The sequence below is a fragment of the Siniperca chuatsi genome, linkage group LG2 (genome assembly GCF_020085105.1).
Source record: "Siniperca chuatsi isolate FFG_IHB_CAS linkage group LG2, ASM2008510v1, whole genome shotgun sequence".
Taxonomy (NCBI): domain Eukaryota; kingdom Metazoa; phylum Chordata; class Actinopteri; order Centrarchiformes; family Sinipercidae; genus Siniperca; species Siniperca chuatsi.
In genome coordinates, this window is record NC_058043.1 from 33,646,144 (window position 1) to 33,662,372 (window position 16,229).

Sequence of the window (16,229 nt, forward strand, 5' to 3'; positions counted from 1 at the left end):
AGCCCAACACAGATTATCTTAAATTTCTGAGTTCTCAGACCATTTTCACAATTGAGAAAGACTTCCGGATGGGAGCCGAAACGTCTTGATTCCAGATGAGTACGACTGAAACCTTTTCTACGATGGAACACTCCTGGACGAATGAGGGACTACACCGTCTTATAGTCATTTAAATAAGCTTTATTTCAGCTGACACAGAAAATTTAGCTTTTTGTTAAAAATGGCCGTGGTCGGGGCTCCCCGGTACCTCACCTGGTAGAGCATGCGCCCAGTGTACCAGACTGAGTCCTTACTGCAGTGGCCCCAGTTCAAATCCAGCCCGCGGGCCTTTGCTGCATGTCACCCCCCCCTTGCTCTCCCACAGTTCCTGTCTGTCTTCAGGTGTTCCTATCAAATATAGGAAAAGTGTCCAAAGAATAATCTTTAAAAAATGAATCACCACGGTTAATACTGTACACACATTACGTTTAACATTTTAGTAATATAGCTGATGCACAGTGATCCGTGATTGATTGTGTACCTCGAGAACTTGAACACGTCACTTGGCTGTGTCGGGGCTCAGCTCTGGTTCATTTTGGTAACAGGACAGTTTGTCTAAACACGCAGTCACTCTGTTGACAGAATCCCTCTCCTGTTCACTGATGACTTCACATGGTGTCTCATTATAACAACACAGACTAAAGTGTCAGCTCATCTGCTGTGTTTGTGAGAGGCTTATTCAGTTACATCCGGTAAATCTCTGCTGCACTGAACGTGTGCACGTGTCGTTTGACTTGTTCTTTTGTAAATTAATGGCTATGATTTCTCCAAGTTTAAAAGTCACGTTTCATTCAATGATTAAATGAGACATTTGCATTTGTTTTTCTGCAGGTTTACATAAAGCAAATAAGCAACCAGCCCCATACCTGATACATGGTGCCAAAATCATCAATGGAGCTTTCAGAGCTTGGACTAAAAAACAGGTATGGACACATTAGGATATTTGTCAGTCGTCCATCTAAGATGTTATGAAAGGTAATGGAAATTTTGTTTGTTTTCCTCGTAACAGGCCCTCTTGGAACATGAAGATGAGCTTCCAGAGAACATGAAACCATCACAGCTCATTAAGGATCTTGCCAAAGAGATCAGACTGTCAGAGGTATTTTGATTTTATTTTGGCATAAACATAATATGATCAACCACGCTCTAAAAGTTCCAGGTTGTTTTATACTTTGGTGGCCCCAAGTGGCAGTAAGAAATAACGGTTTCAGTTTTTACATCACGATGGTGATGTTGTTCAGGTGTGCGATCTGAGAGTTTCTGTCCAAAGATATCTCAATTCAGACTGCAATAAAATCTACTTTGGATATTGACGATCCCCAGATGATTATCCCTTAGGATTTTAATGGGCCCACTGACTTTTGTCATAGCACCAAAGTCAAGTCAAAAAATGTGGTTTTCTTGATATTGGTCCATGTCAGGTTACCTTTGAAAACTAATGGCTGTGGATATTCATAGTTTTCCGTGTATGAGCCCACTCCATGACCTTTCCCTTTCTCTACCTCAGGTCGAAATGTCAGCTGTGCACATAAACTATCACATAATCTAATAGGAAAATACCTTGCAATTTGCAAGAACATTCATGCTCCCCCTGAGGATGAAGCCTTTTCATTTTGATGACGCCATGGCCTTTCCTCGACTGTCTCCCACAGGACAAACTTTCGAGTTTTAGCTTCTCTACTTGCAGCTACTTGTTGCTTTAGAAATGACAAGGTTATGCTCTTCGTGTTGTTCCATGGGAAGAGAGTAGGGTCCACAGGAGTGAGGTGTGCCACTTCCTTCGCTGCCACAAAAGTATAAAAGCAAACAGGTTTACTGTCCTGTGTTTTTAGCGTTTTTCGCTCAGCATGAAAAGGTAGCAGCACCGTAACTTCTATGTAAAAAATATGCGACAAGTGAATTGAAAAACACTTTTTAAGAATGCCACACAGAACTTTAACTTAAGACACTTATAACTAACGTTATAACATTAGAAAGGTGTGAAAAAATTAAGCGTAGTACTTGAGGCTAATGTTAAATGTTAATCAGAAAATGTGCCATTAAAAAGGTGAACTTGTTGCAAAGTGATACTGTGTTTGCACCTGAAGTTATGGTACCGTCTCATGCTGAGTGGAAAGGAGTTTTACAAAATGAAAAATGAGGAATTTTTTGTATTTTATGTATTAGTTTGGAAGCCAGTTTGAGTTTAGGCACACAAGGAAATTCACAAAAATCAAACACTGAGCCACAGGATATATTACAGTATAATCTGTGACACATGGCTTTATAGTCCTGGACTAACATTAATGTTAGCTACTCCAGCGCGCTAACATCGCCTACGTCAAACAGGTTAGCCTTGTATTTATTTAGCTAGTATTTCTTTCACACCAAAAACCCTACAAGAAACAATATTTAGCTGGTTTTTGAGAATGGTTCTTGACTGTTAATGTGACAAAAAACATTCAACATTCGATCAATTGTCAATTGGCGGTGAATTACAGTGGGGGGGCGTTTGCTAACGGAAGTGACGCACCTCACTCCTGGGGTGCCTTCTCTCTTCCTATCCCATATCACAGACCTGAGGTCCCAGACGTGGGGTCTGCAGTTGGACACCAGTTTAGCACCAGAACTGAAATGGGCAAAATTAGAAAAACTGGTGTCAAACTTTGTGATATAGATAAAATCTTGTGTAGGGTACTAATGAACAACTTTCACGATCAATAAATGTATCCCCCCCCCCGCCTTTGACCATGCATTGAACCTACAAAATTCACAAGGTACCAGAGTGATGAGTGATGCCTGCATTACTTCAGTCATCAAATCAGCAAATGTTTGGTATTTTTTACTTAATAAATAAATAATGTCGTCATTTAACTATCAAAATAGTTATTGATTTTTTTTTTGGTGGAGAACTAATTGCCGATTACAAAATTATAGTTCACACAATTCCCTGCTTTTATTTCTAGAATGCAACAAAAGCCATTAAGAGTGAGCCGAGCATTAAGGTACCAGTGGAGGACCCCCCATCCACCCACTCTGAGCCTGAAGAGCCCGTTTCCCCAGCCCACGTCCCCTCGCCCAGCAGAGAGAAAGCCAGAAAGAAAGCTTCCAAACCCCCTAAACCCCCCAAACCCCCAAAGATGCCCAAGGCCCCCAAGCCCCCGAAGGTGCCGAAGGTCAAGGAAGGAGGAAAGAAGAAAGTGAAGAAAGCAAAAGAGTCGTCGCCGCCTCCTAAACCCTCCAGCTTCGCAGCCCTTGAGTCTCATGCGAAAGACATCTTGAGTAAAATGGACCAGCCTAAAAAGACGAAGGTGAGGAGATGGTAATGTTAACGGAAATTAAAAATTGTTCTTATTTTGTAGAATGATTATTTGCACCTTTAGTTTCACTTTATGTTGAACTTATTTTTGCATCCCTTCCAGCAGAAAGCTTGTCAAATGTAACCACATATGCAGAATAGGAAAAGCAACCATTGGTTTCTCTTGGAGGATTTTTTCTGTTAATGATTGTGTCTTTCTTCAAATATGTACGTTTTTCAGGCTGTTAAGAATGTCCTGAGTATGTCCGAGAAGGAAATATCAAAGCAGAACAACGTGGAGAAGTTTGAAATTAGAGAGCAGAATAAAAACAAGACTGAAGCGAAATGGAAGTATAAGGTAAGATCATTTCAGCTCATGATTTAAACTAATGGCTGCTTGTTACAGGCCAAAGTAAATAATATCACAATCCTTTAAAAGTTTGCATAAATTGAAGGCTTGGCGTCCTTTAGTAAAGAAGACTCAAGCGGTTGTGAAGGTTTCAAGCTGAGCAGCTGAACAAAAAAAATGTAGGGTCATCCAAAAGTGATTTGCACACTTCACTTCAAAGCAATCAGCAAAAATAATGATGTGGCCTAAATCGCACATTTGAGGCCTGCAGCTCATCAGAGCTACTCCAGAAACATCCACCCTCCCAGAGTTTACCTAATGGAATTACGCCACGTCCATATCCACTGTGTTCCATCTAAGTATTTACATATGCCCTCGTCTTTTAGAAAAAGTTTGTTGTATCATTATTGCTGAACAACAGGGGGAGGCTTTTTCTGAGCAAAAGTGTAATTTTGTTGAACGGGGCTTTAGTTTCATGGAAAATTCAATGCCAAACTGCTGTGGAATGTTTGCAGTCCCTCCAAGGATCTCCATCCAACTGCTCCTTCACATCAGGCCAAACATTTGCAGATGGAGTAGAGAGACCCTGTTAGATGTTTACCAAGGTCACTGAAGACCACATCTTCATTTGTGATCACTGTTGATTCATGTAAAAGTTCACAGCTCCTCTGTGTAGTGTGCAGGGCACTTAGGCCTATACTCCATTTTACTGTCAATTTAAAAAATGCATGAGACAATGTGAAATGTCAGTTTCAGGTTACACCGCGTCGTCACATGCCTTTAATTTAGGAGTCAAAATTGTTGAGGAGCGAATATTTGAAAATGTATATTCTTGGATTTCAGTTAATTACACAGCCTGCTCAGTGGTGATTTTTATGGCAGCTGTTTTGCATTCCTCTTAGTAGATTTGGTTTAGTTTAAATTGGGTCAGAAAATGTCATACGTGAATAAGATCTGTGGAGATTAACATCATGATGATTTCAGTCTTTTTAACAGTAATGCTTTTATTTTAATCAAATGACTCCCTTCTACTGTTTTACAGAGAAGTGATTGTATCGTGTGTCTTAAAAAGAGTTGATTAGACAAGTAGTACGGTTTTTACTTTCGGTCATTTCATTTTTGAGTCAAATAACAGGCATTAAAATCCAAACAAAATTACTTTTGTGTGTTAACTTGATAGGTTACATCTGCAAATTTGTGTGCTTGGATTTCAGTTAATTGCAGTAGCCATTTGATGACAGCTACAGCATTTCTCCCTATTCCCAGGAAGGTTTTTGTATTGTTTAATTAGGGCTGATACAATAGAATAAGTGTGAGGGATCCATAGCGTTGAAGAGATGAGACACATTTATTTAAATTACATTTTGGGAGTCAACATACTCAGACAAGAAGGAGATGTGCTGAATTTTATCATCGTAATATAAAACATACTGATAAGTGCAGCTTTACATGGATTTTAAACTTGGATGCTGGTTCTTGTCACTTAAAATGCTGATACCAGTCTGCGATAAGCTAATATCAGTCAATATCAGCCCGGTCAATGTGGCATTTAATATCATGGTGGTTTCATTCGCTTCTTTGACTTTGTTTCCTTTTTAACTTTACAGAATAGTAAACCAGATTCCCTGCTGAAAATGGAGGAAGAGTGCAAATTTGACAGAACACCGCTGTCAAGCAATAAAGACAAATTCAGCTTTACTATGTCTCACAAGAAAATGCTCGGGTATGTATGGAATGTCTGTGATCGCCATATGAACGATTCATGAAAGGACTTTCGAGAGGAGAGCACGTTAACCTTCTCATGTGGTGTATTACGGTGATTACAGAGCTATGTGGCTATCAGCACCATATCCATTAGAGCTAATTCGAGGACTTCTCACTGTGAGTGCCTGTCTGAGCCTCGCATCACTCCCTTATTGTCCTGCGGTTTCCTTTTCAGCTCCAAGACGCTGAAACCTCAGACCAACTCAAGTGTTTTTGGATCATTACAAAACCTAAAAGAGGACAAAACCAAGCCAGTGAGAGATGAGTATGAGTACGTCTCAGATGAGGGGGAGCTGAAGATTGACGAATTCCCCATCAGGCGGAAAAAGAACCCTGTTAAGAGAGATCAGTCCTGTGAGTATTTTGGCCTTATTTCATGTAGTGTTTCAGTTTATTCAAACTATCAACTAGGGCTGGGTATCAAGCCTCAAGACTTTTTGAAAATCGGCTTAAATGTGTAGTATTGAAAAGTGCTCGGTCAGATTATTAGGTTTACTTATTCTTTGATCCAATATTTCCTGGTCTAAATCGGGGAACTTATTTAACTTTAGTGTATATTTTATTTAGGTAAAGTTATTTTTTTAATACTGGTGCATTAAGCAGTTTGGCATATTTTCCTCTGAATCACATCTCCGATCGGTTCTGCTGGTGTGCTCGTTGACGCCCGATTTCCCTGGTTGGAAAAACAATTAACCGATCAAAGCTTTGTAGGAAGGATAAAGAATTGAGACGTCATCTTCCTACATAGCTAGCTAGCTATCTACCGAGCCACACCCACGAAAAATAACAGAAAAATGGCGACAAGCATGGATGAGTAGCAGTGGCAGTAGAGAGTTATTGGGCTAGTACAAAACAAAGCAAAATAAACCCCTGAAGTGAAACCAAATGGCAATTCAGTCTAATTACCAGGCTAGGTTAGAACGTGTTTAAATCCACTAAGATAAAGTATTGTTTTTAAATTTTTTTAACTATTGTTTTACTAAAGAGTACCGCCGATCAGGTCTTGTATTAACACTGACACTGCATATCGATAACCAGCCCTAATAGCAACAGTGAAAAATGATTTCGATTTACAACTTGTGTTGTAGCTGTCGCTCAATGATGAATTCATTTTTTTTCCAGTTTTGTCAGACATCAGAGAACCCATTCAGCCAGCCAAGAAACCAAAGTTCCAACCCTTGGTGGCCAAGGTACATCACATGATATCACTTTTGACTAATGACCTTGATGATAATCAAATTTTGTGACGCTAAGTAGCTAATATTTGAGCAGTTGTAATCTGATTATGCTACTATATGTACGTGTGTTCAATGACTGAGGGTTGATGAAACATTGGACTCACACAGCCAGCTACATACTTTTGATCAGAATTTATTTAAAAACCAATCATGTTCCAGGGGATTTCATGCACAAGAACATGCTGCAATGCTCCTTTAAAGCTCAGATTCAAAAAATACAAAAAAATAATGTAAAAAATGCATTCTGGGTAAATGAGAAGAAGAAGCTCCCTAAGCTGTGGACCACTACGCACTGATATAGCTGTGGCATAGGCAGAGGAAGAAACAGACTTAAACCAGATGCTATAGGTCACTGGAAACCATATCATATGTCTTATAGTTAACTACAGTCCAAGGCTGGATTACTAAATGTCTGAAGTGGGCAACTTCCCCGGGGATCCAGCCCCAGATTTATTGTGCGTCTCTTTATTTGAGGTAATTCTGTTGAATGCAAATTAGTTTGGGAATATCAAATGAAAGGCAGGTCTGTGTTATTACCTGTTTTGTCTGTCAACATTTACATGGTGCATATTTCTAAATAGATTTGTGTTAAACTAAATAACCACAAAGAGGGGGCCAGTAGGGGTCCACAGCTCTGTTTTGCCCCGAGGCCCCCTAGTGGGTTATTCTGGCCAAGGTCACGTAATAAACAATGAAACTGCAGGAAAAGTAAGTAAGTAAAATGTATTTAGTATAGCACCTTTCACAGAGCAAGGTCACATAGTGCTTCACAACAGTACAATTATTAAAAAATAGCACTATAAGAGTCAAAAACTAAAAATAGATTACAAATACTAGACAGCTTGAGGCGAGGTCAGCTGCTTTTTAAAGGCGTCAACAGAGACCGCAGAGCGTAAGTCTATAGGAAGAGCGTTCCTTCAAAGGCACGATCACCTTTCAACAACAGAAACGAGTCACTAGAAAAGTTAACACGCAGGGACTGAAGTAGCTGAAATCCAGAGTGAAGTCACATTAAAAACCAGCAAACTTTGAAGCAACGCCACATTCCCCTGTTGCTGTGTCTCTCATGGCTGTTCGCTTCTCCACAATCAGAGCGTCGACTCCTCCGATGAAGAGACTCTGCACATAGACACAGAGGCCAAGCCTGAGGTCAAAAGTCGCAACTCTAAGGTCAAGAAAAAGGGCGGCAGCGCTGCGGGGATTCTCGACCTGCTGCAGGCGAGCAAGCAAGTGGGCGGGATTGACTACAGCACCAACAGGTAGACTAACCACCCCTGATGTCATGATTTTCTGCTTCTTCAATCCATTTCCTTCAACACCAGTGGAGCCTTTACATCTAAACACACTTGGGTTGCAGTACATGCACAGCATTACTCTCTAAATGGCTCCCACTGGACCTTTTTTCCTCTCACTAAATACATCTTAGGTCTTACGCTCCTTATTGGGGCAACCCGCTGACAAACAAATGGCCCGCTCAACGACGATATAATTGGATGAAAAAGCTGAATTTTATAACTTTGCTTAGAGCTGAAAAATCATCTAGTGACTGAAGCAACAATTTACCCAGATTCTGTCAGCGGTTTGTGTTAAGTCAATGTTTGTTTCATCCTGCCTTAATCTATCAAACACTGCATGGCTCCAGGCTCTTCCCTTTGCCTTTTGCTGTTTGCTGTTTTGCTCGGCTCGTGATGATCAAGTTCTCTTGATGGTCTATTTCCACCACATTGAAAGCTACAAATGAGCAATGAAAGAAAGAAAGAAAACACTGAATGAAATATGTTAATTTCTCAAATTGTTTTGGTGGTTTGAAGAGGGAACTCAGTGAGTGTGGGGAATGAAGTGACCACGGCTCATTATAGCAGCGTTTGATTTTGTAGGTGTCAAATGCTAAAGATGCTTAATAGCATAACTGGTGACATTTACATCGACTTCAAAGCCTTTTTCAGTTACTTCTCTCAGTCACTCTTCACCTCTGCCAGCGTGATGACTGCTGTGTAATGGCTGTGTTGTTGTGTATTTTTTATTGACGTACTTACAGTCAGCCACCTGCATCTCCCAGCACACAGGAGGCCATTCAGGGCATGCTGTCCATGGCCAACCTGTCGTCTTCAGACAGCTTGCAGCAGCCGTGGAGCAACAGCCAGTCCAAAAACAATAGCCAGTCGAAGAGCAACTCGCACAGCGCGCAGGCCGGCAAGAAGGCCAGCGGAGGAGCAGGCGGCGGCGGCAACAACAAGCGGCCCACCAAACGGCTCCCGAAGAAACCCAGGAAAAGCAGCAGCATTGAGAGTCTGGATTATGACGACGACCAGGATCACATGGACGCCTGTTTCAAGGACTCAGATTATGGTAAGTGCCAAAAGCCGACATGCCTCTTGTTCCTGTTTTATTTGGGTTTTACAAACAGGCCAGATGACTGGAGCTCACCGACGTCAGCCCAGTGTTACAGGGTTATATTCTGAGCAAACGAATGAGAAAATAATTATCTGCCATGCCTGAGTGTCACTGCTGCTAACAGGTGCTGTTAAAAACAGATTGACCCCTGATGGATCAACATGTCGGTCTTTAATTCTAAATTTGGCCTGGAACTTTTCATTAGGAGTAGATTATAGGGTTTATGTTTATTTTTCGTGCCTCCTTTCCAAATCCGTCCTTTCGTGTTGCTCCAATTTGTGATTTTTTTTTCCTCTGAAATGTTTTCTTTGTGAACCCCATCCAAACACAGCTGTTTGGAACCTCCCAGCTTGTTAATAAGCCATTAACACGAGTTCCAAATTGTTATTTTACATGCTTTTTGAACTTCTAATTAGTGTCTAATTAGTTGTTTGTAGCACGAACATTCTCGCTCTGAATACTTCAGGCCAGCGTGGAGCTTTTCTCACACACTGGCCTTCTTTTGTAAACAGGCCATTTTTTATCTTGATCATCCAATTATCAGATATTACAATTGGAATGGTTGTGCTGTGAGCAGGCATAGAGATGGGGGCAGTCAACAGCTGTCTCACAGCTGTCCTGCATGCTGTCACTGGAAACTTCCACCATTTTAGATGCGCGGAAAGCAGAAATAAGTGCACTTAAGTCACATTCTATGCTTTACATATGTGACAGTAATTGGCCGGTAATGTTTAATTTTCTACATCCTCTCATTGAAAACCTGACATGCATGGCATGTTAGTAATCTGTTACATCTTTTGATTTCAGTTTACCCCTCGCTGGAGTCCGAAGAGGATAATCCTGTTTTCAAATCCAGATCGAAAAAACGGAAAAGCAGTGACGACACTCCATACAGCCCGACGGGTATATACCTGCATTACTAAGGAAAGTTCTACCCTTTACAGTTTTATGTAGTAAATGTTTTCTAAACCCTTACATCGATGTCATCCCAGCCCGCGTAGGACCCTCAGTTCCTCGACAGGAGCGGCCAGCCAGAGACGGAGCCCGAGTGGCCTCCATAGAAACGGGACTGGCTGCAGCTGCAGCAAAGCTTTCTCATCAGGTATGTCATGACAATATTTTTACAGAATAATAGTAACTATTCCTGTAAGTATTGCCCAACAAAAAAATATGTGTCAATAGGAGGAACAGCAGAAAACCAAGAAGAAGAAGAAAAGCACCAAAAAGAAGGTAATAGTAATTGAGGAGCCCCCGAAAATCTCTCAGGACAGTAGCTCGCCGGAGCACAATCTGGACTCCCAAGATGGCAGCCTGACAGACCACGAGTTCAACACTGGGACAGTCAAGTCGCCGGGAGGGCCACAGCCCATGGCGCCGGGGGTTTTTCTCAGCCAGAGGCGACCGTCCATGTCCTCTCCCAACAACAGCACCAACTCCACTAGCACCAACAGCAACAGCATGGCGAAGGGGGATCGTGTGGGGTCAGCAGACGCCAAAGGTGAGTCGTAACGAAAGCAGCGTCAGTGCTGGCTAGACTGCTTCTCTTTTGGTTTGCTTCACGCTAAACAGCATCAGGTTTAAAGCCCTTATGTGTAGAATCTGTAGTCACGCTAGCAGTGGGGTTTTAGGGATGGAAATGTCAGTCTGCCCCCACTTTGGTATAGACTGAAATATCTCAACAACTGCTGGGTGGACTGCCGTTAGACATTAGTAGAGATGTTCATGTTCTCCACATGATGAATTGTTGTAACGCTGGTGATCCCCTGACTGTCGTACTTTGGTTTCAGACCAAATACCTGCAAAACTAATGAAATTCCCATCAGCTTCAGCTGCACTTGCTGTTTAGTACTAATTAGCAAATGTCAGCATACTAAGGATGTTAGCATGCTAACATTAGCATTAAGCTCAAAGCACTGTACTTAAGTACAGCTTCACAGAGCTGATACAGCATCTTGTAATTTAATAGAAATAAAATAATACTAAATTGTCCTAATCATTTCTCAGGAAGTTTCTTTGAAAGAATCGTGTTCATTTTTTAGCTTGCAGTTAACTGATTCCAAGTAACTGCTTGCATAGCCTGGAGGTCAGCGGAACATGCAAAACTGTAAAATTTGCGTACAGGCAAGCATACAATTTACTATATGTATGGAGAATTACGTTTTCAATAACAAATAATATTGAATGAATATTTATTTGGGTTTAAATGGAGCAGATCTTTCATGGAAATTCCTATTTTCCCTATAATCAGTACAAAATTTCAAAGTTGTTATCAGGGAACTTCTACGAAAGTTTTAGGAAATTACAGGTCTGTAAAGTAAAGCGCTACTGGTATGGAATGAGTAAGTAGTAATTATTAGCAATAAACAGTTTGGTTTAGCAGCTGCTGCCTTTTACGCATGCAAAGTATATTCATCTTTTTAGAGTTTGGTAGTGTGTTGTCATGTATAAAATGATTGGCGCTGCAGATGGATGCAGACAAGGAAACGCTTCAGTTAATGCATTGTGATTCCCTCACCATGTTTTCAAAGTTTTCAAGGTACTCTGACTAAATGTGCGTGGACTGACCCGGTCGGGTTCACTGTAGCTAAAGCATTGCCATGTACATCCAACTTATTTTGATTTAAGAAATGCATTTTCATATTACATGATCAGTTTTTATTATCAAAAATGAAATGACCTAAAATAACTCAAATCATTCTGTTAAAAGAAACGTTATCAAATCTGTGAATATTATGGACCTCTACTGGCAACAGAGAGGAACTACAATGCAAATGACTATTTTTAAGTTTTAGCTTTGTGGAGTTTTTGACCACTAGTGGCTAGGGCTGTCACATTCCTGAAATTTAAGTTGATGATTAATTGTCATACACATAATTGCGATTAACGATTTCATTGTCTTTTCTGTTTTAACTATACTAGTGTCATTTTATGCCACTAGTATAGCTTAAGCCTAATACCGTATTTTCTCAAATAAAAGCCAGTAGACAAAAAAAAGCCGTGTCTCAAATAATGGCTGTGGTCGCCACGAACAAATAAAGACCGGCCCCAGATAAAGCCCAGAAAAAAACAAGGGCGGATAAACTCCTGGTGCCTGCCAACTAAGCGTAATGTACATTTCAATCGCTTTAATTTAATAAATTCAACAATGTAATCATGCTATTTTCAGCACTTTGTTGTTCTGGATTACTCATCTAAAGTGTTATTGTCCTATTTCAGTCACTGTGGGTGCGTTAATGTCCCAGCCAAACTGTATTTTGTAGTAACGTACAAGTGCCACAAGATGACAATAGCTACATTTGACGTACTGTCTATGAATACAAATCAGTTAGAAGTTATTACTGCAGCAGGAGCACTGACACTCTAGCTGGGAGTCCTGTCTTATCACCTGTCTTTTCTTGTTCTTTTCACAGCTAAGCGGCTAAAGAAAGGCATGGCAACAGCCAAACAGAGACTTGGAAAGATTTTAAAGATCCATCGAAATGGAAAGCTCCTCCTGTAGCATGCAGCAGACTGCTGTAGGACTGGGAATTCATGAGCTGGGTCCCATCCCAACCTCACCCCCGTTCACTGATTAAAGCCAACATTGGAAAAAATAAAATCATGCATTTTTCAATTTCTAAGAAGAACATCACTCAAATAGGTTTTTGCCTCTACTTATACTTTATAACTTTCAGATATTAAAGTGTACAGAACCTACTATAAATATTTTTTAAGAGAACATGTCTCATTTTACTACAGCTGTCAGTTTATCAGGGGTTGCTAAAACATGAAGTAGAAGTACATTGCAGTCATTCCAAGATTTCTGAAAGTATCCCTTGCATGTATTCAGTTGCATGTGCGCTTAGGTCAGGGTTTGGGGATTTTACACATTAATTCCTACTATATGGATGCAGCTTATCATTGCCGCACTGATGATCGACGGGTTGAAATGGAAAAATCACCTCCTTTCTTCCTTCCCAGCCAAGATTCTCAGTGTATCGTAGAGTACGGTTTTGATTGGAGTCAACTCGAGCATTTATCTCTTTATTTTAACACTTACGTTTGCAGAGCACTATCAGCGGTGATATGTATTTATTCGTGTCGAGTCATAGATAGGCAGCGGGACTTCACGGAACAACTGTAAAGCACAAAGTGTATCAAACTGCAGCGTTGTCAGGATGTTTCTTGCTGTTAAACGTTGGCTAACAGGACTAAATGGTAATGGAGGCCTGCTGAACAGGATTTGGTGTGTTGAAAAGCATGGGATTTCTGACACTACATGGGACCTGTAGCTAATGATAAGCCTCATCCATGTCAGGTCTGCAGTTACATGGGGATACTTTCTCTCTTCTTTTGCTTTCACAGGCAGCACCGACAACCTAGGCTCATCAATGCATTTTTACAGCTTCACACAGTACAGTATATAGAATGTAGCTTGTACATAGCCTTTTAAATTACTACTTTTTGTATCCTTTCCCCTTAAGGCTTAATTCTACATTTTTACCGGTTTTGCTAATTATGAATACATGAATAAAAATATATATATATGGATATGCAGTATAGTCCTAATTTTTTAATTTTTGTTTTATTTTTGTTTTTTTAATAGCAGAGATTCATTTGTAACTTTTTTTTTCCCCGTTAGATTTAAAGGTGTTGCCTGGAAAACAACTGAAGAAATAATGCATTTTATTGTCATATGGCCTTACATACACAAAGCTAATTGTATTGTGATTCTGTTTGAACAAGAGACGAAGCTTTGAGGAAAAATTATATAAAAGGAAAAAAAAACAAAGCACTTAAAGTTTCTATGACCAGCCTCTTGTTCGAGTTCTAGTATCCTGAAGGGTTTCGGAATTATTTTACTAGCACCTTGTGAAGTGTTTATGTGTCAGTGATGTAATTTATTAATGTTTGTAGCTTTTTTATACTTGTACAATTCTTAAGAGTTTTTGTTTTTGAATATTTCATCAACTTGTGAAATTACTTAGCAGCCATTTATTGTTTTTTTTTTTTTTGGGGGGGGGAGGGTGTTTGGGGCATCACAAACATTTTACGGACTAGAATCCACATTAGCAAACATTTTTTATCTCCATCCTGTCTTCACTCAATGTCAATGTTATCATGGTATCATGGTTTCCAATGTGACATGTTATTATTATTATTGTTGTTGTTAATATTATAATTATAAGCAACTGCGTCCACGCCCCCATCACACCGTTTTATTTTGGTCAAGACATTTTGAACACGGTTTAATGTGCTATGCTCAATAGCAGCAGTGTTTTAGTCACAGATGTAAACCATGCGTCCACTTCTCAGATACAGTATGAGATGCGCTCCGATCAAACTCTGTCAGTGGGACATATTTTCAGGTTTTTATTTGTACAATATGTGTGTTGCTTTGTTGTGGTTTATTTTTGTATGTCTGACCTATTAAATGCATCCACTGTGCCAGGACAGTGAATGATACCTGTTGTAGCTGTCTTCCCTTACTGTTATTTACAGTACTAGTAAGTATTTACAATCCTTTTTGACCTGAATCTATATTTTTCTGTATTTAGACGATTCTGTTTGAGATCATGGCTCACTTTTTTAAGACATCGAGAAATGGCAAATTCCGAGGAACAAACATATTGTTGTTGAATGATATGATTGTCAGCCTTGTTTACTTTTGCAATACAGTTACTGTGGAAAACCTACTTTGTAATGTGTTCCTCTCCCACTTGCAATGTGACGGCTTCTGTGGTAACGACTAAACATGTTTTTCCCTGCTTCACATTGTCGTGCTTCGTAGTCGCATCAAATCCAGCACCACACTGATCACAAACTGATCTGGCTCTGGTTTTTTAACAAAAAATCAGCCTGCGCTTTCAGCCTCTGGGCTCCGTTTAGGATCTTGCCTCCCGGAGCTTTAGCAGCTGCTTTAGCCAAGTCATTAATTAAAACCAAGCCAAAGTCAACACCATTAAAAATGTATTAACGTAAAAATGCTCTCAAGTAGTCAGACTCTTTTTCCGCGAGGACGCCCTTTCACCATCCCGACCAGGTGTTGCAATGTTTAAATAAAATGTACACAGAAATTCATACAGGATCTGTCAGTCAGGAAAAAAAGATTTCCTCGTGTTTGCTTTTAGTGCCTCACAAGATAAGATTTTGTTCTTAAATGTGTTCTCAGACAGCCAAGCATTCGTGTTAAACTCTTAAGCAACAGCAAGTCTACACCACTAGATGGAGTCAAAAAATATATGAATATAGCAACTGATGCATGTTTTTAAATCAACTAAATGCAATAATGCAGGCTTCAGCTATTGCAGAGCAGTGTTTTAGTATGATCTGTATATTTAGAATATTTCCCTCAAAGGTTTGACTGTTCAATAATACACATTTTGATTCTTTCCAGAGTTGTCTTTTTATGTCAATTACATCCAGGTTGTATCAGCATAATTACAGAAGAGAAAGGAAAACCAGTTTTGAAGAAGGGATGTGAACGTCAATGAGGAGATTACAAGAAAATGAGTTACAGCACATTTAAAATGAGTGTCTCCAACAAAAACACGTCAATTAACTCTTACTTTGTGTGATTAAAGACTGATTACATTAACAGGAAAGTTATGTGAAGCCTATATTCATTATTGTTTTTAATCCTGGCCTAATAACACATCTGGACACAACTGATTTCACAAAATACAACGCGTGTAGTGAGCTTCATGGGAATCTGCATTTCCCCACATTGGTGTTTTATTTAATTTCTCAGTCATACCTTTGTGTGTGAACGAGATCTGAGATCACGGCTGTTAAAGGTCGTCGCCCCGTTTCCACCCTGCTTAGCATCAAAGTGAGCTGTTATTGTTAGCTAATTGTTAACACAAGAAAGTGAAGTGCTCCGACATCAGCAGCTGAAACAATCACGTAATTTGCCCTCTCAGGATCATTTTCACACACTGACATCAAAGTGTGATGAGTTACTTGGATTTACTATGAGACTTTCAGTGGAAATAAAGATAAAAAATCTTAAATTGGCAAGAAGCTAAACTACAGGCAAAAGTGGGTTAGAAATAATTGACATTTAGAATAGTATTTTTTCAAAATTATTGTTAACCTCCAGTGTTTTTTGTAGATTTTATTTCCTTATATAATAGGAATTACCACGATTATTTGGACAAAATGCGAGTGCAGCATACAAAAAGTAAAC

At 39.8% G+C, this 16,229-nt stretch overlaps 1 protein-coding gene across 2 annotated transcripts in view; it reads left to right on the forward strand.

Annotated features, from left to right (window-relative positions):
- Nucleotides 1-14,813, forward strand: part of phf2 (PHD finger protein 2) — a 33,457-nt gene extending 18,644 nt beyond the window's left edge. The window contains exons 10-22 of one of the 2 annotated variants that reach the window (XM_044215545.1): nucleotides 871-962; nucleotides 1,049-1,138; nucleotides 2,985-3,329; nucleotides 3,558-3,674; nucleotides 5,273-5,388; nucleotides 5,605-5,783; nucleotides 6,552-6,619; nucleotides 7,760-7,926; nucleotides 8,706-9,016; nucleotides 9,869-9,964; nucleotides 10,054-10,163; nucleotides 10,244-10,559; nucleotides 12,472-14,813. In XM_044215545.1, the coding sequence (XP_044071480.1) occupies nucleotides 871-962; nucleotides 1,049-1,138; nucleotides 2,985-3,329; nucleotides 3,558-3,674; nucleotides 5,273-5,388; nucleotides 5,605-5,783; nucleotides 6,552-6,619; nucleotides 7,760-7,926; nucleotides 8,706-9,016; nucleotides 9,869-9,964; nucleotides 10,054-10,163; nucleotides 10,244-10,559; nucleotides 12,472-12,560 (2,096 nt within the window). In that variant the 3' untranslated portion in view covers nucleotides 12,561-14,813. The remainder of the gene's footprint in view (nucleotides 1-870; nucleotides 963-1,048; nucleotides 1,139-2,984; nucleotides 3,330-3,557; nucleotides 3,675-5,272; nucleotides 5,389-5,604; nucleotides 5,784-6,551; nucleotides 6,620-7,759; nucleotides 7,927-8,705; nucleotides 9,017-9,868; nucleotides 9,965-10,053; nucleotides 10,164-10,243; nucleotides 10,560-12,471) is intronic. The other variant, XM_044215546.1, reaches the window with a different exon arrangement.
- The last annotated feature ends 1,416 nt before the right edge of the window (nucleotides 14,814-16,229 follow it).